Here is a 23936-nt window from a genome sequence, read left to right on the forward strand (position 1 = left end):
AACAAACTGAGCTGTTCCTGACTGTCACAACGAATCTGATAGCCCTCCAGATTGTTCTGCTCTGCACTGTGATGATGCTGACAAGCTTCCTTTTTTGAACAGAGCTGCCCTTTGCAGGGCTGATCAGCAGCATCTGACTGCTTGCAGATCACATGGGAACACTCATTCTCACTTAGCTCTTTTTTCCATTCCACTACGTGGTCTTGAGATCACAAAGCCCTGAATATTATCCTTGTAGTCATTAATGCACTTTTTTTCCTCCCTGTAACACAAGTTACACTTTGGCCAGTGAAGTATCTTAATGCTGTGATTTAACTGGTGAATTAGTTGCTCATGGGAAGAAAATAGTTGCTTCTGCCCTGGAAACACTTGAGAGAATGTATGAAAAGGTGAAGTGAGTTGTTAGGTGTAACTGAGCTGTGCAGCTGGATGTTGTTTAATGCTGTCAGTGTTCCTGGATCAGCTGTGAGTTTGTTTGAATGCCAGCGCTTTGCACTGAAGGTTCAGGCATTTTCCTTCCACGACATTCATCTCATTTGCAAAGTCTGTGGTGCTCAGAACCTCTGCAGCACTGATCAGTGACCAGGCTGTGAAACTGCATGGTACAAAGCTTTGCATCAATCAGATTTTACTGACTTCTGACTGTTTGTGAGGGCGAAGATCCGTCCCAGCAAGTGTGGAGAAAGATCATGTGCTAGGGAGCTGCTGAGACTTGCTGCATGCAGCCTGCTTGGAGAGAAAAAGGTCCACCTCCTGTTTTCTTTTTGTCTGAGTTTAGGTGATCAATCAAATCGCTGCTCTCTGTGCACTGACTTTTCTAGAATTGCTACTGCAGTGATGTAAAGAAATGGTTATTTTAAATATGCATATATTATATATATATATTTATTTTGAAAATGTTTGATTAATATATTAATGTGAAATGACTTCCGAATGCAGATTTGTTTTGCCAAGACTGAAGTAAAGTGAAATCAGCTCGAAACGGAACGTTGTGTGTTTGTGGATGGGAAGGGGCATTTCTCTTGGCTGAGGCTTGCTGGTGGGATGAGAGTAAGGTATTAAATCTTCACAGATGCCCATTTTTCAATTCCTGTTAGAAACTGGTGAGGCAGCTGCTCAGCATTTTACCCAAATTTGTTGATTTCCAGACTGGTTGTCTTTGTAAGAGCTTCTTGTAATCTATTGCTGGAGAAAGTAGTCAAGGGACACCATCCAAGTTCTGCTCTCAGCGTTGTTTGTCCTCCCACATAACTGTATTAATGAATTTTTGTGCTGGCCCATCAACTCGGGCTTGATTTCTTTAGCAAGAAGTGGGTGGAGAAGGGAAACATGAAGACAGAAGACGTTACAGCCCAGTAAGAACAATGCAATCCCTGTTCTGTGAATTAAAATACTTCAGTGCTGGTTTTCTTGTATCTCATCAGCTCAGCATAAGAAGCTGCAGGAAGCTTGGGACACCACAGCTCCTGCTTTCAAAAGGGCTCTTTCCCATTTGCACTCTTCTAGGATTAATGTCTGTAAGTAAGCACACTTTGTGTGACACTCCCAAGTCTCTTGCCAGCACCACTTACAGTACAGTTCTCATACAAGCAGCACAAACATCTGAGTGTTGGCTTGGTTCTTTTCACTTCTGATATCCTTCCACTACTAAGTGTGCTCCAGGGAAGAAAGTTTTCTGTAATTACTTTCATGGCAGCTCGGCTCCATGGTTCAAGCTGAATCTCTCTTCTGCTGGCGTGGGCAAGCAGTAAAGTCAGCAGAGAAGATGTAGTGTTTGCTGCCTTAAAAAAAAAAATAAAGAAAAATATTTGGGGTGAATCAGGCTGGAAGAAATGAAATATTCCTGTTCTTAATGTGGATTTTAGTGAGCTAAATCAGTGGCTTTTGAGCTGGGAGCCTTTTACGACAGCTTCTTAATGGATGTTGCTGTTCCTGCATGCTGTGAGAAGGGGAGAAGGAGCAGGTCAGAAACGATGAGATCTGTGGTGTGGTGTTACACCGTGGCACAGAAAGGCAGGGCGTGGGCAGCAGTTCGTGTTGGATCCAGCAAACCTTTGGACAAACAGATTTCCAGCTGATGTGTGCAGTCCTGTCTCTGTGCTGTGACTCTTGGTGCCTGCTTCCCTACTCTGAGACAGAGCTGTTTCCCCCCTTTGCTGGGCTGTGGTGAAATGAGGTATTTCCAAAGCTCTCTGAGATGTTGTGTAAAAGCAGTTACTGCAGGAGCTGCTCACAGACGTCCTATGGCAGGACCTGAAAGTCCTGTTGAAATCCTTTGGGCTGGGGAAGGTGTTTGCAGGGCTTGTGCCTGCCTGCTCAGGAATGCCTGCAGCCTGAGGAAGGGGCTGAGCCCTCCTCACCACACCGTTCTGCTGAGTGAGACCGAGTGATAAATGTTGGCGTTTCTATTTCTTTCCCCTTATTATTATTTGTTGTGTGTTGGTTTGAAACGCCAGGCCACGCGAGGTGAGGAAGTTAATTTCAGACGAGGGTTTTCTCCACAGTCAGGCTTGCCATTACTCAGCTGTCTGCAAACCCTGGGTGAGTCAGCTGGAAATGCTGCTCTCTCCTGAGCCTGAGCTGGAAACATATTGCAGCGCCCACTGTACTCAGAGCTGTCTGTGCTGTCATGGTCACTGCTGTGTCCTCCTGCCTGCCCCGGGACGACGGACTGCTGACAGGTGGATCCTGGAGCAAAAGGTATTGATTTGCTTTGTGCTGTTGAAGCTGGGCTGTGAGCCTGGCTCAGCAAATGCTGCCTATCTACATTTTGTCTTTGCCTCGCTCAGGTCTTGTCTCTCCAGACCCAGGGCAGGCAGCACGGGGGGGTCTGGGGCAGCAGGAAGCTGCAGGGGGGGCTGGGCCCACACTGCCCTCATTGTGAAAGCTCCATCCACCCCATTCCCACTCCCCTCACTGCCCATTTGCGGCGTGGTTTGCCAAACCATCACAGGGTTTGCGCAGTCATCGGAGCCGGGGTTTAAAAGGAGAAGTGAGGGAGGGATGTGTGTTGAAATCAGTTTTTTGCCCATTTCTGCTCAGCTTCAGATAAGGACGGGCGGTGGCTTCAGGATTATCAGGTGCAGAGGTAGGAAGATCAGCAGTGCTTTGTGCTCGTGGGTCCCTCTGTGCCAGGTTCTCATCTAGAGATGAGATAAATCTTGAAGGCTGCGATGCCTCTTGCTGTCCATTGCCCTGTTAGCTCTGGTACCCCAAAGCAGCAGCTGTAACCCCTATTACTAACTATGGACTCAATTTGTTCCAGGGCAGCCTGTAGCCTTATGTAGCCCTATGGCCTATAGAGGAAGAGGTTTTTCCTTTAGGGTAAATTATTTTTAAAGGGGATGGAAGGGTTTGCTCTGTATTGTGTGTGTCTGTGGTGCGTGCCCCTGGCTGTGCTCGTGGGGGTGGACTGGTGTGCAGGGGGAGCTGGTTTGGGCAGCACTGATTGCTGTCAATGACCTTTGGGAGCAGGGGAGTGCAAGGTCCTGCAGATTGCCTGCAGGTGGGGAGCATTCAGCTCCATGGGGTTATCCCTGCTAATCAGAAAGCTGAGGTACTTCTGGAAGCTGCTCTTGGTGCTGGGGTGGATGGTGTTGCTCTGCCCTTCTTAACTTTCTACTGGTGAGAAGCAGCAGAGGTGCGAGCAGCTCGGGGGTTCTGTGCCTGCTGTGCCTTTATCTCTGCAGTTGCTCTTTGCTATGACAGATTTTGCTTTTGCAACCAAAACCAAACTGAGAGACGAAAGCATTTGTTTCCCAGCAGCACCGTACGTCATCACATCTCTGCTTTACTCTGATAAGAACTGCACGCTGTGCTGATGTCCCACGTCAATGCTCAGCATCTCTGTCTGTAGGGCTGGGCTGGGCCTCCTCCTCTGTGTGTCCCATCTGCTGCTTGCCCAAGGTGAAGGGAACACTAATCCAGGATTCCTACGGGCTGAGCCCAGCACTGAGCAGCACAAAGGGCAGCACGTGGCAGCGCCAGAGTGGGGAGCAGGGAGGATGTGATGCTGAGTTCAGCCTGGTCGATGTTCTGATAGGGATCGGAGGGAAGGGCGCTGCTGGTGCGAAAGTCTGCATGCTGCAATCAAATGAAGTGTTTACATGGACGAAGGCCATCAGCAGCCCTGGGTTCCCACTCATTTCCTGCTCTTTTGCTCAATGAGCTGCGATGCCTGGAAAACCCCGTGGCTGTCCCCATCCATGTGTGCAGTGACTGCATCAGTTCCCAGCCCAAACTTGCTCGGGGTGCCGCAGGGTATCTGTGTGCTGCAGTTTCTCACCCCACAGCTTTGGGGCCGTGCTGCATATCCCATTATATCCCATTATATCCCATTCCCATTCATGCAGTCGACTTCTGCTCTCTGTGGGGTCCCCCTCCCATGCTCCAGCACAGAGCAGCCCAGGCCCTCCGTGCCACCGCTGCGTGTCCTCCTCACCTCCAATGATTTTTGCCTTCCGTGACAGCTTTTGCCCACTCTCTCCCAACCCCTCGCTCACAATTAATGGCTGAATTTGCATGCGATGCCTTCCCTTCACCCCACTCCTGCACCACAGAGCTGTGGGTGCTGCAACTCCGCTTCCGTTCTGCTCCGGTCGCCGTGATGCGATAGGGGCTGCGGTTTCCTCTGAGCACATGATCATGGGGGGGCAGGCAGAGCAGTGCTGGGGTGGCTGCTCAGCCCAGCCCCAGGATGGCGGCTGCTGGTGGAGCACCTATGGGGAGCCTCCCCAGGGAGGAGGAGAACCCCGAGGTAGGTGCTGTGGGATGGGGACGGCGTTCGGCGCGAGGTGGCTGTGGGAGCGCAGGGTGCAGGGCTGGCAGATGTATGGTGAAAATGTGCTCAGGTGGAGAAAAAGGGTGAGGAGCGTGTGGCCAGAGCGGGCTGGTGCTGGAGCCAAGGGAGAAGAAGTAGGACTGAAAGCCCCCAAACAATAAACTTCCTGCTGCCAGCTCAGCACCCGTTATCCACATAAGCAGGAGCAGCTCCCTTGTTAACCTGCAGTGGTGGTGGAGCAGAACCCAGCACAGATGGTCAGGGGATTATGGCAGCCCTAGATTTGCCATAAGCAAACAGTGATGATCCAGTGGGTGTTTTTCTTTTCCCACTAGGAGGATCCCAAGGTCATTCCGGGTCTTGGGTTGGGCTCATCCATCCCCCTGAACACCCCAGCCCAATCTGAGCTGTGTTTGTGCTCAGCACAGAAAGGACCAAATGAGTTTCAAACATTTCCAAAATATGAATATGGGGTTTTGTTGTTGTTTTGTTTGTTTTTGAGTCACCCCACTGCACCACGAGGGGCTCAAACATTGCAAACTGTCCCAGATGGCACACAGCACCACTGGGGTCGCCATCCCCAGGTGAAGATAGGCGGGAGGAAAATGGTTTTCATTTCATTGCCTTAAGTGCCATTGGGGTTTAATGGCACTTTTGGGACAAGCCCACCCTGTTCCCTCTACCCACCATCACTGTGCCCCCAGACCTGATGGGAAATCCCTCCTTCCCCTCTTGTTTCTCCAGATGGATCTCTCACACCGCTTCTCCAAGCAAGAGGTACGAGCACATGGGTTCCTGTGGGTTCCTGTGGGTTCCCCATCACTGGGGCCATCGAGGGGGGGGGAGAGCACCCTGCTGTCAGCATCCCCTGGGTGCACTGGGGGGGGAGGGCAAGCAAAGATAAGGGAGGCCGCTGTAAAGGCAGTGATGTGACGGCACTGTCCCCACAGCTGGCCGTGCTCTACGAGGAGGTGCTTTACACCATCCGGCACCGTCTGGGCAAACCGCAGCCCCAGCACATTGCTGACAGCCAGGAGCTCTGTGCCTATGTGCAGAAGGTGGGTGCTTCTCCATGGGACCCTCAGAAGGCAATTCCTAAAGACCCCACAGGGTTGGGGATGGCACCGGGGCGCTCAGAAGGCTCTCCCTGATGAGCTCTCCCAGCCTTCCTGCTGCTCCTCGCCCCTCCAGCTGGAAAGTCCTTGGCTGCCCTCCAGCCACCATCAGCAGGGCCACATCCGTTACCAGCCCTAATGTTTGTAACAGGCTTTTGGCATGGATGCAGAGGAGCACAGGACCATCATGCAGCAGGTCCAGGAGCTGGAGGTACGGAGCAGGGTGGGCTTTGTGCTGGGGCGCTGCTGGATTTGGGTGTTTGGGTTTGGGATGCCCCAGGTCTGTGCAGGGACTGAGCTTGTTTGTGACAGGGGGCACTGAACTGTTTCCTGGGGTCAGTGACACCCAGCTGAGCACGCAGCAGCATCACCTCCTGGGGTGCATCCAGCAGCAAACACTGTGGCTGCTTTTCCCCTTCCGTTAAGCAATCTTTTCTCTCTGCCAGAGCCCAATTTTTTGTCTGAAAGCAACCGTGAAAGAAGCCAAAGGGATTTTGGGTAAAGACGTCAGCGGTAAGCAGAGCTGGGTGGGTGGCTTTGCAGAAAGGGTACAGCTGCTGCTCTCAGTGGGGACAGCACTGCTGGCTCTCGCAGGGTACAGCGACCCATACTGCCTGCTGGGCATCGAGTCCAAGAGCCAGGAGCCAGCCCACCCCAACAGCAAGAGGAGGCTGAAGGCTGTGGTCAAGGACCTCATCCCTGAAGACCAGATCCATCGCACCCAAATCATCAGCCAGACCCTCAACCCGGTGTGGGATGAGACGTTTATCCTGTAATCTGCCACCCGTTCCTCCCATTGCTACTAAGGGGTCTCAGGGCTCTGAGGCTGTGTGGGGTGGGGTGGGGTCTCCATTTCCACTTCTCCGTCTCTCCATCTCTGCTTCCACCTCATCTCCATCTGCATCTCTATCTCCACCTCCATCTATCTTCACTTCCACCTCTGTCTATTTCCACTTTTATCCCCACCTCTCAAAGGCCGCTGTCCTGACGTGTGCTGCTAACCATTCCTTCCAGGGAGTTTGAAGACATGGAAACAGCCAGCTTCTACTTGGACATGTGGTGAGTACAGCTGGAGCAGGGTTCTGCCTCCCAGCATGGGGCTGGGAGGGTCAGTGGGGTGACCCTCAGATCTGCACACGTTTCCAAGCACAAAAATCCCCTTGGACTCCATTTCCCCTTGGAATGTTCTCTGATCACAATCTGAATTCCTTTCCCTTGCTGCTTCTGCTCCCAGGGACTCAGACACAGTGGAATCAGTGCGGCACAAGCTGGGCGAGCTGACGGACCTCCATGGCCTCAAACGGTGCGTGCTGCCACGTGGGGCTGTGGGCATCGTGTGTTTGCTCCCTGGGTTCACTAAATGTCCTTGGAGGAAGGGAGGGAGGGCAGCAGTTCTCTGCTGTCTCCATATTGCCTTGCTTTGTCTGGATCACAGCCGGTTGGTGGCTGTGTGGATCCCTTCATCCTCTTGCTCCTGCCTTTCAGGATCTTTAAGGATGCTCGGAAGGACAAAGGGCAGGATGACTTCCTGGGGAATGTGGTCATCCGTCTGAAGGTGAGCCCTGGATGTGAGTGAAGGCTGGGGAGGTGATGTGGCAGCATGGCAGCACAGCTCCCAGGAGCGATGCCGAGTCCCCAGCACAGTGGAACAGCTCCCTGCACCTCACCTCTGCATACACAGGACCTGCACTGCTGGGATGACCGGTGGTACCAACTGGAGCCGCGCACAGAGACGTACCCCAACCGGGGCCAATGTCACCTGCAGTTCCTGCTGACCCACAAGAAGGTAGGAGCAAGGGAACCATCGCCTTGGCAGAAAGGGTCGCCCCCAGATCCCCATCCTCTGTGTCCCATCTCTGGGACCGGAGGTGTTGACACACTTCACACTTTGACTTGAGTTCAGATGGGGGTTCTCCAACCCCACGTTGTTTGCGTCCCTGTGTCCCCAGCTGTGTTCCCAGCTCTCCAACTGCTTGGGCAGGGGATGGTTATTGCTCACGTGCTTTTCATGCCTTGTCTCATTCCAGAGGGCCACCACCTGCAGCCGGACGCAGCCGAGCTACACCGTGCACCGCCACCTCCTGCAGCAGCTGGTGTCTCATGAGATCCTGCAGCACCAGGTGCCATAAGGAGAGAGGAGCAGCAGGGATGGGATGGGGGATGATGATCTTGGTGGCTGCCACATTGGCATGTTGCACTGTGATGGGGTCAGGAGACGCCTGGCCATGACTGGGGCCCCATGAACAACATTCCCAGCCTACTGCAGAGTTCCTGACCCAGCTGTGCATCCTGGCAGGCCGGCAGCACCGCCTGGGACGGGGAGCTGAGCCCACATGCCAGCACTGTGCTGTACCTGCATGCCACACAAAAGGATCTCTCTGACTTCCACCAGGTCATGGCGTGAGTATTCCATCTCCATTTCCGTAACAGCCTTGGTGAGCCCTGTGCCACCCCCTTGGGGCTCACCTCAACCTCTCCCCAAATCCCCAGGCAGTGGCTGGCATACAGCAAGCTGTACCAGAGCCTGGAGTTCAACAGCAGCTGCCTGCTGCACCAGATCACCGGCATCGAGTACCAGTGGGTGCAGGAGCGCCTGCGGCCGGAGCAGGTGGGACACGGGGAGGTGTGACCTCACATCTCCTGGCTGCATTTCCCTCTAGGGGAGGGCAGGAACTTGTGGGGTACGGGGCTGCCCAGAGACCTCAGGGATGGGCTGCAGGGCATTACTGGTGGGAAACAGTTATGGGACCGGGACAGACCAGGGAATTTGTTCCCCATCACAGAGAAGCTGCTGCTATCCAACCATGCCTAGGTCCCAAGCCCAATGACTATTAAATCTGACCCAATTCCTGCTGCCTCCCCATGGCCTGTTTTCCCAGGGCATCTGAATCCCGTGCTGAGATTTGGAACTTTTCACGCATAGCAATGAGCTTTCAGCACAAAACTCAGCTCAGCCCATCTGGGGAGCAGTTCCTGGGGGCTTCAGGAAAGGAGCAAGAGCCTTGGGCTCCCTTCTATGAGGCACAACAGTCCCAGCACCGTGCGCAACAGCGTGTTCCCTTCCATCCCCCAGAAAGCAGAGCTGGCAGAGTCCTTCCAGTCCTTGCTGACCTATGGGGTGTCCCTCATCAGGAGGTATCGCATCATCTTCCCCCTCTCTGTCGCGAGGTCCACAGAGAGGCTGCAGTCCCTGCTCCGGTGAGTCTGGTTGTTGGGAGAACTGTTTGTGTAGGGCCTCCTGGGGAAGAGGTGTTGTCTTGGAGGGGCTGGTGATGGGTTTTATCAATGGTTCTCCCTTTTGCAGGGTCCTGGTTCAGATGTGCAAGATGAAAGCTTTCAGAGAGCTGTGCACACTCAGCCCTGATCTCCCCAAAATGGTTTCTGAGGCGCTCAAGGTAGTGGGGCCTCCTGTCCACCCCCTACCCCTACCTGGCTTCCTGCAAAGCCCCACGGCTCGCTTGGTGCTGCAGCTTCATTGCTGTCACACTGTGGCTCCTCTCTTGCAGTCAGGCACGACGGAATGGTTTCACATGAAGAAGCTGCACCTCCAGCCCATGGTGAAGGTCAGTTCTCACCTCTGCTACTCCAAAGCAATGGTGCTCAGATCAGCCCTACAAGCTCAGTGTTCCACATGTGGATCCAACGACAGCTTGCTGCCTCACAAGGACAGATCATAGAATGAATCCGTTTCAAATGGAGGTCAGGTCACTTCAGTATCGCTGAGCATCCCAAATGAGCTGTTCCTTCTTTTTCAGAGCATGGAGGAAAATGGCAAAGCCTTGGCCAAACTTCTTTTGGAGGTGATAGGAGATCTCCAGCAATGCCACAGAATCTGGAATAATTTCTTCATCAGGTGGAGCTCAAACCCCTCCTCAACCACCTTCCACAGGACCAAGAGCAATGAGGCAGTTTGATGCTTCATTCCCTGGTCCTTGGGTTCCACCTGCGAAAGGAGATCATTGAGCAGTCCCAGTTCTGTCCCGCAGTGCTCTCCTCTCTCTAATGGAATAGGATGGGCTGGGTTTGCTGGGTTGGGACTGGCTCCTGATTCTGTTTCTCTCTTTGTAGCACCTTGAAGCTGAATCTCTTCTCCATCACCTACTTGGAGCTGGAGAGCCTGGTGAGTGATCCTGTGGCTGCTCTGCACTCCTGGGGCTGAGGTCTAAAGCCTGGCTGAGATATTTAGCTAGCCTTCAGGCTTGGCTTCTTGTTGCAAGCCTGGGAAGAAAGCAAGCCATAGAAATTCCATCTTCCCTGCACTCCCTTAGAGTCACCATCATTATTTATCTATTTGCCTGACCCAAAAGTTCTCCTCAAATGCCACATGAGAAGGAGTGCCGTGAGCTGCCCCTCTCCCCATGGCTTCAGAGAGCCCATGCCTTCCCAGCTGGACCCCCCTAACCCTGTGGCCCATGAGCTGCCCTTCTCCCCATTGTCGCTGCCAGGTTGCAGAGCACGTCCAGGAGCAGCTGCGCGAGGTCGACGCTGGCATGTCCAAACCCACAGCTGAAAGCCTTTTCCAGCTCTACCTGAACCTGCAGGAGCTCTACAAGATGAAGGACTTCCTCCCGAAGAGGTATCAGCCTGCCAGAGGGGTGGTGCTGGAATGGGGCACTGAGCAGTCAGTGTGGAAGAACACCAAAGCCTTCGCTCTCACTCCACCCCTAATCACACTCCAGAGCAGGCCAGGAGTGAGCATCATCAGAAGAGTTTCAGGCTTGGGCTCGATGATCCTTATTGGGATCCTTAGTTGGACTTGATGGCCCCCTTCCAACTACATTCTGTGATTTTTTTTTATGCTCATTTCTCAGTGGGTTTTGATGGGGGCATCCAAAAGGGGAGTCTTCTCCTTATTCTGTTTCTTGTGTATGAGATGATGGAGGGTTGGAATCCCCATGCCATCACCATGCACTGGGAGAAGCTGGTTTCTCAGCTGGTTTCTCCATCCACAGAGATGGGCCTTTGGCTCTGAGTGATTTCCACCAGTGGTTCAAGGAAGCTGTGCCTCAGTGGCTGCAGAAGGCCTACAGCATCGCACTGGAGAGAGCACAGAGGGCTGTGCAGATGGACCAGGTAACCCAGGAGGAGAAATCTCCCCTAGCATTTGGGGTCCCACCAGCTCCCTCACATGCCCCCAGTGGGTTCTTTTTCCCATGGCTCTTTACTCCTCTGTGGTCCTTCCCTCTATGCCTGTTTCATGGCACTGATGCCACCACGGAGGTCCCTCTTGCAGCCTGGTTTCTCTCCCTGTGATTTGGCTTATGCTATGAGCTGGTTCTTCTGGCCTTCAGAAAGAGGGAAGGCAGCTATTGGGGCAGGGGCTCCTCACCCTGTTCTTCACTGCCGTTCAACACTGGGATGGAGAATGAGGGAAGGCCTGGGGCGCTTCATTCCCATCTCCTCCATTCCCCAGAGCAGTCAGGTGATGGCACAGATTGAGGGTGGGTGTAGGAAAGATCTGGTGATGGTCCTAAAACAAAGGGAGCAGCTCACCTGTCGGGGATGACTGGGTTGGTTTTGCTCTGTGCCCTCCCAGCTGATGCCCTTTGGGGAGCACAACAAGCACAGCACGTCCACTGTTGACCTGTCCACCTGCTACGCCCAGATTGTGAAGACCTGGCAGCAGCTCAACTGGCCGGACCCTGAGGAAGCCTTCATGATCATGGTGAAACTCGTGGAGGTTTGTGCTCTTGGGACTGGTCAAGCAAACACAAGCAGCAGAAGTTTCCTCTTACTTTTAGAGTCAGGTCCCAACGAATGGGGCCAGTGTCCCATGCCAACATAGTGGTTTCTCTGTGCTGCCCTGCTGGTGTCACTTGTTCCTTCTCAACCATGCAGGATATGTGCAAAATCGCCCTGATGTATTGCCGGCTCATCAAGGAGAGGGCTGAGGCTCTGTCACTGAGCAAGCAGAACGAGGGTGAAGCAGCCAACAGGGTTGGTACTGGGGCAGGACATTGGGCTTAGGGGGAGGCAAGGTTTGGCCGTTGTTCCTGAGCAGATGAGCAGCCAGTATCCTGGGTCTGGCTTTCATGGGGATCAGCTGGACCTGATGGCTGTCATCATGGAAAATCAGGAGGGAAAATGTGTTTGGGGAGAGGGGAGGAGGGGAATGATGGTAGGGATGAGGGTGGGGATGAAGATGGGAAAGAGGATGGAGATGTGGGTGAGAATGAGAACGGGATGAAAATGATGGGGATGAGGATGAGGATGGGAGTGATGAGGGTGGAATTAGGGTAGGGATGAGAGTGGGAGGGATGATAGAGACGAGGATGAAAATGGGGTTGGGGTTGGAGCCAGAGGGATAACTTGAGTAATGATCTTCCTCCCCAGCTCTGCATCGTGGTGAACAACATCAAGCAGCTGCGGCTGCTCATCCTGAAGCTGCCATTGCAGCTGGACTGGGCCCAGCTGGAGCGGCGCATGGGGGCTGTCATTGACCAGCAGCAGATCCAGCACACGCTGCACCATCAGCTCGACAGCACCGTCTGCTGTCTGGACCATGAGGTTCAGGATGTGGTGCAAGCCCTGGCCACCAAGGTGAGCACCTGCCGCAGGTTGCCCTGCAACTGACCTGAAGTTCCTCACTTTTCAGTTTAACCCAAGGGGATGGAAATAAACCTCCTTGTGTCTGTGTGCTTTTTCTCCTGGCAGCTGGAAGCAGGCATCGCCAGGCACATTCAAGAGCTGTCAGCCCCCAGCAATGCTCAGGAGCCTGAGGATGTAAGCACCTGGCCCAACCCCTCTGCTGTGCCCTGCTGAATGCAGCATCCCCCCGTGCCCACCCCAATGCCTCTCTCCTGCTATGCAGTCCATCCTCCCCCTCATGAAGTTCCTGGAGTCCGAGCTGCAGTACCTCAATGAGCACCTGGTCCAGGAGAACTTCAAAAGGTGACCCCTGCGAGGGGTCCTTGGTGTGGGGCTGTGGGGCTGAGCTCAGTGGGGTGAGCTTGGTTACCTGTGTGTGCTCTGTATATCCCCCAGCTCACTGCCCCCTCCTTTGCCCCGCAGCCTCCTTGCTCTGCTCTGGCATCACACCTTGGCCGTGCTGACAGCAGCTGCTGGCCCACAGGTGCCCTCGGTGCAGCACTGCAGGAAGCTGCACTGTGCCCTGAAGGTACCTGGGGGGGGTAGGGGGGTTCCTGGGTGGGCACCTGATTGCTGCTAACAGCATTCTCCTCCTCAGAGCCTGGAGCTGTGCTTCCATGCTGAGGGCTGCGGGCTGCCTCTGGACACCCTGCACAGCACTGCCTTCCTGGTATGGTGCTGGGGGGGCCAGGATGTCCTTTGGGTGTTCTATGCAGAGGGGTGTCCCCAAGGCTGCAGACCCTGATAGTCACCCCTTATCCTCTCTGTAGTCACTGGAGAGCCGCCTGGCCCTCTGCTCCTCCACCAGCCGCAAGCTCATCCAGAAGTACTTCAGCAACAGGATCCAGGAGCAGGTGGGAGTCAGGGCCCTCCACCCAGCCTGCCCATGGCCTCCCTCTGTCCTTGCCCTGTCAGCAGTGGTTTTATCCCAGTGCTGGGGTCTGTGGCACCTGGGAGGATGCCCCCAGGCCCCCGTAACGCTCCCTCTACCATGCCGTGCAGCTGGGCATCAGCTCAGAGAAGTACGGGGCTGTGACCATCAAAGCTCTGTACCGCCCTTCGGAGCAGAAGCTGCGTGTGGAGGTGCTCAATGCTGCCAACCTCATCCCCTTGGACTCCAACGGTGAGAGCACAGGGCTGCAACCCAGGGTCTGCTGAGGGAAGAAGGGGATTATTTCCCTGTATGGAGTCACCGTGGGCCAGGCAGGGATGTCTCAGCCCCGTCGCAGGGCCGGGTGTTCTGGATGATGCCCAGGACGCCCCATAAACAGAGGGCTGATGGCTGCACCCTGCCAGGCTCCAGTGACCCCTTCGTGCAGCTCACCCTGGAGCCCCGGCATGAGTTTCCCGAGGTGGTGGCCCGCAGCACCCAGTGCAAGAGGAATGAGCTGCACCCCCTCTTCGATGAAGCCTTCGAGTTGTATGTAGAGCTCAGCACCCAGCAGCCCCCACCTCCCCATCCCTACCCCACAGACGTGGGTCCTGCGGTGGGTTTTCACCTCCTGTCTGCTCTCCTGGGGCTGACGCTGGGGGGAAAGAGGTTGACACACAGCAGGGGAAATTGGGGTGTCCTATGGGCTTCCACCCCCCAGCTCCAAAATGGGGGGAGTGAATGATGGGATGAGATGTCCCCGTGTGTCCCACCCCATAGCCTCATCCCCTCTGAGAAATGCCACCAGGATGGGGCTTGTCTCCTGCTCACCGTCTTCGACTACGACACTCTGGGTGCCAACGACCTGGAGGGAGAAGCTTTCTTCCCACTGTGCCACGTGCCGGGCCTGGATGCTGATGAGGACCAGGCTGACAAGGGCTGGGTGCCCCAAACACGCCTCCCCCTCACCCACCCCAAACCTGGCGGTACGGAGGGGTGGGATCTCACCCCCACAACCAACCCCACACCATGCGTCCTCCCCACCCCACATCGCTCCTCTTTTTTCCCCCTAGGAGATGAGATCCTGCAGCTGCTGGAGTGCAGGAAGGGAGACAAGGAGGCCCAGGCCTTCGTCAAGCTGCGCAAGCAGCGAGCCAAGCAGTCCAAGGAGGCAGCATGAGGAGCAGAGGGACCTAAATGTGGGGGTCCAGAATGCGATCCTTGCCCCCAGCACTGCCCCCCATGGGGCTCAGGAGGGTCCTGGGGGGGTTGGGGATCTCCCTGCAGACTAACACTACATTGCCTGGCCGTGTCCCCAGGGCTCTGCGTGGGGCAGCAGCATCGGTGCAGGGCTGCCTCCTTGGTTGTCTCTTTTTTCCTTCTATTTTAAATTAAAAGCAAGCAGGTGTGCCGGCTCAGCCTTCGTGACAGGTGGGAGAAGGCAGTGCAGGGTAATAAAGCAGCACCTGCCCCATTGTCTGCTGGGGCTCTGAGGGGTGAGGGTTTCCCTTTGCAGGGGTCACAGGCTGTAACACACGGAGGCAGCAAGCATCCCTGCAGAGCTCCCAGCACCCAGCAGTGCTCCAAGCACAGCAGCAATACTGGGTACCACACTGAGCTGCGACTGGGGCTCTGAAACACCAGAACCAGAGGCTGTGAGCCCAGCATTACCCAAGCCTTTGCTAAGCAGCTGCATGCTTCTGGCTCCAGAACACCCCTGGGATTCCCAGGTGTGAGAGCTGCAACACCCAGGCAGGCAGCTGGCTGCTAACTGTGTATGTGCTTGGTTTTTTTTAGCTGCAATTAAACTAATTACGAACCCAGAGCTGCCCCCCAGACAGCCCCTGCCTAGCTCATAGGGTCCCTGTTTGCAGGGGAATTAAAAGCATCACCCTCCTGCCTGTGGCTGCTCTGCAGGCAATTGAGGTCAAGCTGTCTATGGGGGTGGAAACAAAGCTCCTTTGGTGCTGACTGCCATGGCCAGGCTTGACCGAGGGATTAAAGCAGCCATTTGCTCGCTGCAGTCACTTGCTTCTGTCCCCATGTTGGGGACGCAGCTCTGCAGAGCAGCACAGTGCAGCAGTGGGATGTGAAGAAGGGTCTCTGCTTGTGGAGGGGATGCCGTCCCATGCTGGTACTTGTGCTGGGGACACCATGCTGCCACATTACTAACAGTCCTTAATGGGGCGATTCGGATGACTGCTGTGCTTGTAGAACAATAAGCAGTGAATGCAGCCTTAAATAAAAGCTCATTCTTGGACACTTGAAGAGAGCAATGTTATGTCCAGTGCCATACACAGCAAAACCGTGACCACGGGGGCTCTGCCGAGCTCACCTCACCCTCATTCTGAGCAAGAAAGTGGGGGACAAAACCCATCTGGATCTGTGGTTGTGCCACTTCCAAAGGCTTCGCCTCACCTCACCCCACTTATCCTAGAGAGCAGCCCCACAGTGAGGGGGTCAATGCAGGAGGGAGCAGGGGAAGAAAGCATTCGTGGTCCAGGGGAGCAACGTGCTGTGATGGCACAGACCCCCCCAGCCCCCTGCTCTGTTCCCCCCATCAATCGCCACGGAGGGGCCGTGCTGCATGCACACATGGACACACACACACACACCACACACACACACACACTGCTTTATTTTGCTTTTCTTTTTTTTTTTCTTATTTTTTCTTAGCAAAAAAATAAAAATTTATTGTCCTCTAAAAAAAAAAAAAAAAAAAAAAAAAAATCCATCCTGCCCTTGGAAACTGTGACACAGATTGAGATCTTTCCAGCCCCACATGCAAGTTCATTCTGCCAAGAAAAGAGTCTAAACCAGATTTCCGACAGCCAAAACACATATTTACAGAGTACGAGAGAAACGACAGTTGAAATCACAGTTCTATACATGGAATCAACAACACGTTTACACACCATTGATCACCATTCTGCCAACTTCTACACGGACTCGGGGCGTTCCTGCCCAGTTCCATCCTCCTGGGGGTGGTGAGGAGGAGCTGGGCCACGAATCGCCACCAGAAATACTGCAGTGTGTATTATTCTTATTTTTTTTTAATGTATACTGTACTTATTTTGTTTTAACATTGGAAGCTACGGAGCGGGGGAAGCCCCAGGAATCTCTCCACTGCAGTCAGTGGTTGCAGGAATACTTCACTTGGAAAGAAACACTGCGCGATACGGCGGTAACGGCGAGGCTGCTGTTGGCCATCGCTCCATGGAGTAAAGGAAAACAGTGGTGATATTCTTCCTTCTCAGACGGGGGAAAAGGAGACAGAGAGAGAGAGGAACAGCAATGGCTTACTGAGTCCGTTCGGCACGAAAGGCTGCCTCACACGCGGCTCAGGTTCAGAGCACAGAGAGCACAAAGCTTTGGGGGCTGCTCAAGGGGAGCTCCGTGCTGTGCCGCATTGCTGCCTGCCTGGGGCTGAGCTCAGGGGCCCCGAACTGCAGCTCCCCACACCTCTCAGCCCCCTCTGCAGCTACAGCTTTGTTTTCTTGGTATCTCTCTACCCAGGAGATCGTTGTCTCAAGCCATCTGCTTCTATATTGTTTCGCTATAACGAAGTAAAAGCTTATTGACCTTTAAGACACTGTGCTTTCACAACACAAGCCAGGCTCCCCTCCTCCCCCCAGCTCTCAGCTGAGAAGCATCGCCGAGGTCAACGCTTCCCAAAGGGGGAAAAAGTCCATCTCCACCAGGGAGCCTGTGTGCACGGGCAGCACAGGGCAGGGATCACATGGAGCCAGCCCTGCCACCCTTGGTTCTGCTGGATTGCTGCACAGCTCAGAACAGGGAGCTCCTGCCTCGGCCAGAAGCTCGACAGTACGTGAGAGGGGCTGCACACCTCATAGCACCAGGTTGCTCTGTACAAAGTCTTACCACAGCACGCAGAGGATGGCTGCAAAGCTCTGAAGCCACCACGCAGTGCTGGGAGGATGGTTGATGGCCCGGGGCACAACGCTGCCTTCCCCTGTTCTGCCCTGCCTCAGGCAGCAAATGCTGCTCAGCTCACAAAGCTGACCTCCTCATTCCCACCGGCTGCATAAGAAAATCATTCACATTTCAGATACTTTGTTTATAAAGCAGCAAACAAACTCATAGAAACCTCGATTTTAGAAGTGTTTCTTAAAGCACCGGAGGAAAGAGAAGAGCTGACAGGCTGTGCAAGGAGGGCTGAGCTGGGGCCACGGCAGGGCATGGGGACAGGGAAGGTAAAATGCAACGGCCACCCATAAGCTTAGATTTCTTTGGTCCTTCGGTATCAGTTTTAAAAGAGAGAAATTGTTTTACCTTTTGAAAAGGGGGGAAAACAAAACAAAACAACAGAAACACGCTTACTGTGGTCTGGAATGTTCCTTGTGCCCCTCTGTGGAAGCCCCATGGGGACCAAGGGCAAGCATCACCTCCCCATAGATCCTATGGGCACAGCAGGCCAGTCTCAGCTGAAGGGGACAGCATGAAGAGCAAAGCAGGCTGCTGGGCTCTGCCTCTTCGGAATATCAGAGACCTGAATCAAGGGTTTATTTCCTATTATTTAATTTAGATTTTAAAAAAAAATACTTTTTAAATATATATCTTCATCGGGCTTTTTCCTTCTCCTCCCACTCCTCTCCCTTCCCTTCCTTTTTGCTCCAAAAAAAAAAAGAAAAAAAAAAAGAAAAAAAAAAAGAGAAATGTTCACATATTTTAATAAAAGGTCTTTCCTTAAGATCAGACCGAGGCAGATGTGCTGCCCCATGGCACAGACATTCAAAGGCTACATAACCAAACAACATAGCCACTATGTTCACCCAACAGTGTCTCTCCATTTAAAATTAAAAAAATTTAAAAAACTGATGCTAGTTACAATAAAATACACATGGGGGGAAAAAGAGCATTTTTACAAATAAAAAAAAAAAAAACAAAAAAACCCAACACGTTAATGGGAAAAACGAAACAAAAGAACTACACAGAGCTGTACTTAAGAGATCATCTGGGAATGCATATTAACCCTTCCCATACGAAGGAAAGGTGGAATTACAGAAGCAAACCTAATCATGTCTTTGTGTTAAAATAGGAAGCTTTCTGAGAGGCTCTGGTAATGATTTGGGTGCTCCTACAACAACAGTGGGCTGCTGGAGGTTCCAGTGCTTTCCCAAGGGCTGGGAGGGGCAGCGCAGGCAGCATCCCTGCACAAAGCAACAGTACTGAGAGAACGGAGCAGCCTTCTGGTTGAGATCCCAGCAGGTTACTGCAATCCACCCGAGGGGAAAATCCGATGGATGCGCTGGTAAAGGATGTCATGGGAAAGCTCAGCTGCTGGCAGGTCTAAGCTGGAGGCATTTCTTTTCCCTATAAAGAAGCGCACCGGACAGCGTGGCTCGTGTTGGACTGGTCTGAGGGATTTCCTCCTTTGCCTTTCTGAAATGATCTGAGAGATTAAATTCAAATACAAAGAGGATCCTAACGAGGAGAAAGTCCCTGAGCTCTTTTTGCAGGTGGTGTTTGGGGACAACAGCCCGAAACAAACTCAGCAGGTCAGAGACACCAGTGAGAGCTACAGGAGGGCGGTGGAAAGGCCTGTGCTCAGGAATGGAGGCTGAGATGGGAGGAAGGAGAGCCAGAGGGCTGCGGAGCCCTGCAGTCACGTCCCTCCGATGGAGATGCTTCCTTCTGCTCTGAGCTGGCTGGTTCAGCACCCCAGCCTGCACACAGCCACACACAGCAACCTCCACACTGCCACCAATCACAGCACCACATAGAGCAGCTCGTGAGTTCTGAACACTTAAATGAGAATTTGAATTGAAGTCCTCTTCCTTGCTAGCTCCCTCCTCTCTGTAACATTACTAACACGAAAAACAGGGCATCACGAGACCAACCAGCTTTAGAGTTTCCCCATCAACAACACTTTCATATGCACATACAAACAGTGGCTGTGTTCATAAGCTTCAGTGGTAACACGCACTGTGTTTTGTGCCACAGTGATGAGCAGGAAGAAGCATCCCCACCTAGGAGCAGCAGAAAGCAAGGAATGTACGTTCCTCTCCAGCTCCAGCCTCCAGCTGCAATTGATTTATCAGCAGTTGGTTCCATGCAGGGCTCTCTCTCACCACAGGCTGGCATGAGGCTTCTGGATTTAACAGCCCATGGTTCACCCCTGAGCTGCTGAAACAGGGAATGCCAACTCTGTCCAAACAGTTAAAAAAAAGTCCTTAGACTGTGTCTGGAATTGTTTCACGTGATCCAGCAGTGACTACAAAAGAGGTCTCTGTGGCTAAAAGAAAACCAATCTGGTCTGAAGCGGCACAAATTCTTCAGGCAGCCACTAAATAAAGGGGTGTCTGCAGAGAACTAACCTGTGTATCCATTTCCCTTTCACAAAGGGCTTCAGCTGACACAAGGATGATGACTGAAAGGCTGCTCAAACCTGCAACGTTAGCTGTATCAGCAATGATTACTGGTCACTGAATCTGGGGGCCTGGCTTGCTTTAGGTACAATATATATTTTTTCCCCCCTTTTCTTCTTTTCATATAAATATACAAAGAGTGTAAAAAACTTTAAAAAGTGAACTTTGCTGTTTTAAACGACAGACAAAGTTTCTGCACATTCAGAGATCAGCAACGTGAGGCCCACCAGGCAGGGACCCAGCAGAGCTTCCATCGGGGAGGACGGCTTTAACCAAGCTGGGTCAGTGAAAGAGCAGGGAGACCGAAGACGTGAAACAGTCGTTTCAATCCACCTCGATCCTCCCCACGATCTCAACTCTTTCCTCTGGAAAGCACGTGGAAGCCCCTCTTGCCCACTCTAAATCCTTCTGGAAATAGTCAAAAATTTGTTATCACCTAAATAGAAAAGAGGAGAAACGCAGACTCTTTGCAAATGGCCCTTTGATCTGTATTAAAAACAGCTCTCAAAGTTCCTCAAGAGTTAGAATTAGTGGGGCACGGGTGAGGGGCAGCTTAGATACGGGATGTAAAATATTAAAAAGTGCTCTGCAACTAATTTCTGTTTTCTGCGGGTACGTGCGTGCGTGTGCATATACACACATACACAGACACGCACATACACACATACATAGATATATCTACACATACATATATATATGTACACATACATATATATGTACGTACGTATAAAGTTAAAAAGTTCTATGATATGATCAGAACAAACGTCCTGGGAAGGTCACGACTGCAGGGCGTGGGGCCTGTTGGGGTGGCAGATGGGGCACTCGCCCTCCTCGGCGCACGTCTCGCACAGCACGGCGTGTTGGCACGGTAACACCACGCGGTTCTCCTCCTGACACTTAAGGCATTTCACTGACTGCATCTGAAATACTGCCTGCGAGAGACCAGCACAGGGCAAAACGTAAGCGTTGAATGGGGAAAACAACAGGGCCACGTGCTGCACGGGCTGGGGAACCGCAACACCCGTTCGCCTCGCGGCGCAGCACGAAGCCCTCCTGTAGGAGCATTAGGATCAGAGCAGTTCTGAAGGACTGGAAATTCTGTTTCCTTAGGTACAGAGAAGAGAATTCTATTTTCCTAGAACTCACATTGGCTACGTTCACATAGAACTGCTTCGATAGGCTGCTGATTGCTGGCAGTAGTACAGAAAAGCAGGGCAGCTGCTATCAGTAGGAGCAGAGGCAGCAAAGCCATCCCCTGCAGAGCCCTGCCACTCACCTTATCGACCTTCTCCAGGTTTGCCCGCAACTGCTTCTGGAGGGTGTAAAGTGAAGAGAGTGAGAGGGTTTCCAGGTCAGAGGAGCGCAGAAACTGAGGGTCCTGGCCTGTGTGGATCCTCTCCAGCTCCTCCTGTAGTTTCTTCACTTGCAGTTCCAAGGCTTCCCTCTGCTCCCGAGCCAGTTCACATTCCATGTTAGCTGTGTTGGCGCGATCGTTTGCTTCCTCTGCCTCCTTTTTCCAAGCATCACAAGCCTGCAAATTCCAACCAACATGGTAAAAGAAGCTGTTTAAATACTTGATCAGCCTCCAAGCGAGAATCCAGGGCAAAAATAACCATTTCCATGCTCTCCTTCCCAGGAATGTATTCTGACCAACCTGCCCAGTTCCCAAATTCTGAAACCCCATCGTGCTTTGCCTCACATTCTGGGTACCCCTCCAGTTGGGCTGCAGTTCCATATAGTTGGCCCACAGAGGTAATGGGATGAAAATTGGCATAGCAATAAAATCTCATCCATCTAAGTGAACTGCCGGGCCTGAGAGACTGTCAAACACTTCAGTGCTCGTAAGACACCCTCCTACACCTCTACACTCCTTAAGAAGTTGCCCCCATACCTGCTTGGCTTGTTTCCAAGACTCTTCCCACTGCTTTATTGTGCCGTTGGCTTCATCCAGTTCTTGCCGTAGCCGTGCCAGCTCCGCAGCACCTGGACCTGACAGAAATGCAGGTGAGGTACTGGGCGAAAAACTCCCCGAAGCAAAGTGTTCCCATATGCTGCTGTTCATCCCATTTAAACCTGTTTCACAGGGAAATAGAGAGGGTTATGTCACAGGTGCTGGCAATTCCCCCATTTCCTCCCTACCCCTGTGAAATACAGGATTCAAAAATGTGCACAGAGGAAAGAGAAGATCATCCTATGATTTATTTCATCCCTAGGACCCGGGAGTCCGTCACAGTGGCAATTCACAGGGGAACCATACAGAGTCCCCTGCAGAGTTTTACCCTAAAATTAGTGACCATCACTGTAGAAGGACCAACCAGCCACTTCCTTAATTTAGGATGTTCAAATCATTGCTCTTTCAGGAAGAGAGTCAAGGCTTAAGAGACAAAGCAACAGAGAAACAGCTGAACCAAAGCTGACTGTTTTTGCACAGACTCTGAAGTTTGTAGCTTTAAGAACCAAAATGCATTTACACAAAATAAGCATCCATGGGGAGAACTGGCAGGGAAAGCTCCCACACAGGCAGAGCTGGATGACCCCCTCTGGTGCACCCATTTGATGCAGGAGTCCTTTTCACTCAGTGGTGCTTACCACCGCGTGTGGGCACTGCCAAACATTGCTGCAGTGAAGATTGTGATCTTACAGATCAAACTGACTGTGTTTGCAAGCAAGCCTCTCACTGAAGGCTAACCCAACACAACCTACTTCCCAGTCAGGGCAAGCCAACAGCAGCTGAAAAATAGTAAGTTGACTTGACTCTGGGCTTAGCTGCATAAACAAGTCATGCAGCAGAGCAGGAAGGGCTCTTCACTGACTGAAGCCACTTATCGTCGGTGCATTTCACTGCTCAGTTGAGAGCAAGTTGTAACAGAATCCCAACTCACATTTTGTTTTTAAAGCTCTTGAAAAGGAGTCTAGCACTGAGCAGGCTTCTGGCAAGTCACAGATGCTGCCGTGATGCTGACCAAGCTCACCTCATGGCTTCTTTTTACTCCCTTTCCACCTGATGCTCTCATTGGACATTTGAAATAGCAAGTCCCTTTGACCACGAATGCCTTCTCTGCACAAAGAGCATCTAACACAATGGGAACCAGCCCAGGACTAGGTCTTTCCAACTAAACTGCAATACAGATAAGCAATAACTACACAGCAGCTTATATTCATTCAGTAAATCATATGGAAAACCATTAAGTAATAGCAGAGATGCCCTCTGAGGTCTCTTTTCTTATTACTGCAATTGTAGAAGCTGTTACAGCCAAACAAATAGGAATCACAAGGCATGGAAGCATGGCTTTGGCCTCTGCAAACAAGTGATGCAGTTACACAGATAAATGCATGCGGCAGTAGATTACAAAAGCATTTAATCATTTTATTATGTTAAGCTGAATATTAGAGATTAGAGCACATATCACATCTGAAGAAGCATTTACTTCTACTATAAACAGAATTAGTATTTACTGTTACAAACAGAGAAGTCAGCAGAGCAAGTGTCATGTAGTCTTGAGGCCATCAGTTGTTTATCAAAGTGGACACAGCTGGAACACTGACTTTGGTCCACACTGCACCAAATATGGAAAACAATTCAATGAACTCAGTTGGTTCAGAAGCCAACCCAACCTACGAAGCAGACCCAAGAGCAAACTGCAATCCCCACCTCAACCCAGCAAAGCTGAGAACTCAACCCTAGTGAAGTCACAGCAGAATGCTGCTGGTAGGAAAGGACAGAGCTCTTTTTCCTGTTCTTTTTCTCAGTCTAGAAGCATGGGGAACAGAGAGAATCACTCCCTTGTTCTCAGGATATTAACCAGCTCTCGGTAAAGCAGCTTCTGGTACTGCTGCTGTTCTCATGGGAAGAAGAGATAAATGGCAGCAGTGAAATAATACATTAAAATTAAAACTAACTTAAAAGAAAATACTTACATGGCACAGACAGGCATGTACATGGGACACACACACTGTGCATTTACCTAATGATCCATGAGAAGCTGATGTCCCCAGGAACGTGTTTTCTGATTGGCTTAAGTGTCCCTGGGGCTGATGGAGGAAGTGCGATGAGAGGCTGACCGGTGGAGAAGGAGAGGCAGAGTGAAAGGAGGCAGAGCTTCCAAGGGACCCGGGGATATTTACAGGAGCAGAACTTTGCAGCAAACTCCCACCTGGACAAAGAACACACAGAGAGGATGGCTATGTATGAC

General features: G+C 52.2%; 2 protein-coding genes across 11 annotated transcripts in view; one reads left to right on the top strand and one right to left on the bottom strand.

Annotated features, from left to right (window-relative positions):
- Nucleotides 1-2521: 2521 nt before the first annotated feature.
- On the top strand, nucleotides 2522-14671 carry UNC13D (unc-13 homolog D). Of its 6 annotated transcripts, none has more exons than XM_042833311.1 (32): nucleotides 2522-2700; nucleotides 5525-5557; nucleotides 5731-5838; nucleotides 6047-6106; nucleotides 6342-6408; nucleotides 6490-6667; nucleotides 6910-6954; nucleotides 7130-7198; nucleotides 7381-7450; nucleotides 7577-7681; nucleotides 7923-8015; nucleotides 8192-8295; nucleotides 8386-8503; nucleotides 8969-9093; nucleotides 9200-9290; nucleotides 9402-9458; nucleotides 9651-9748; nucleotides 9964-10015; nucleotides 10341-10471; nucleotides 10848-10968; nucleotides 11501-11575; nucleotides 11734-11832; nucleotides 12229-12435; nucleotides 12550-12618; nucleotides 12707-12786; nucleotides 12907-13012; nucleotides 13082-13153; nucleotides 13254-13337; nucleotides 13486-13606; nucleotides 13780-13903; nucleotides 14135-14340; nucleotides 14428-14671. In XM_042833311.1, exons 1-32 carry the CDS (start codon nucleotides 2557-2559, stop codon nucleotides 14532-14534), a joined length of 3219 nt encoding a protein of 1072 aa, XP_042689245.1. In that variant the 5' UTR covers nucleotides 2522-2556; the 3' UTR covers nucleotides 14535-14671. The 6 variants fall into 6 exon arrangements, 5 of the variants coding, with proteins under 5 accessions (XP_042689245.1, XP_042689248.1, XP_042689244.1 ...); XM_042833310.1 differs by having other exon boundaries at nucleotides 2524-2700; nucleotides 11432-11575; XM_042833313.1 differs by lacking the exon at nucleotides 2522-2700 and adding an exon at nucleotides 2991-3088 and having other exon boundaries at nucleotides 11432-11575.
- Nucleotides 14672-20394: 5723 nt separating this feature from the next.
- UNK (unk zinc finger) overlaps nucleotides 20395-23936 on the bottom strand; it is a 36220-nt gene continuing 32678 nt past the window's right edge. For 4 of the 5 annotated variants that reach the window (XM_042833242.1, XM_042833241.1, XM_042833245.1 and 1 more), the window contains 4 exons: nucleotides 23709-23897; nucleotides 21635-21816; nucleotides 21020-21274; nucleotides 20395-20675 (listed from right to left, as the gene is read on the bottom strand). In XM_042833242.1, coding sequence (XP_042689176.1) covers nucleotides 20520-20675; nucleotides 21020-21274; nucleotides 21635-21816; nucleotides 23709-23897 — 782 coding nt within the window. In that variant the 3' untranslated portion in view covers nucleotides 20395-20519. The remainder of the gene's footprint in view (nucleotides 20676-21019; nucleotides 21275-21634; nucleotides 21817-23708; nucleotides 23898-23936) is intronic. The other variant, XM_042833244.1, reaches the window with a different exon arrangement.

This window comes from Centrocercus urophasianus, unplaced genomic scaffold, assembly GCF_019232065.1.
Source record: "Centrocercus urophasianus isolate 14NV4802_14NV808 unplaced genomic scaffold, USGS_Curo_1.0 seq_41, whole genome shotgun sequence".
Lineage (NCBI taxonomy): Eukaryota > Metazoa > Chordata > Aves > Galliformes > Phasianidae > Centrocercus > Centrocercus urophasianus.

What these genes read in the sequence shown, in the direction of transcription:
- UNC13D (XM_042833310.1), top strand. Translation starts at nt 2,557, where the DNA reads ATGCTGCTCTCTCCTGAGCCTGAGCTGGAAACATATTGCAGCGCCCAC. An exon ending in ACTTGGAGCTGGAGAGCCTG is followed by an intron (nt 10,016 to 10,340) that starts GTGAGTGATCCT and finishes TGTCGCTGCCAG; the next exon opens with GTTGCAGAGCACGTCCAGGA. An exon ending in AGGGTGAAGCAGCCAACAGG is followed by an intron (nt 11,833 to 12,228) that starts GTTGGTACTGGG and finishes CTTCCTCCCCAG; the next exon opens with CTCTGCATCGTGGTGAACAA.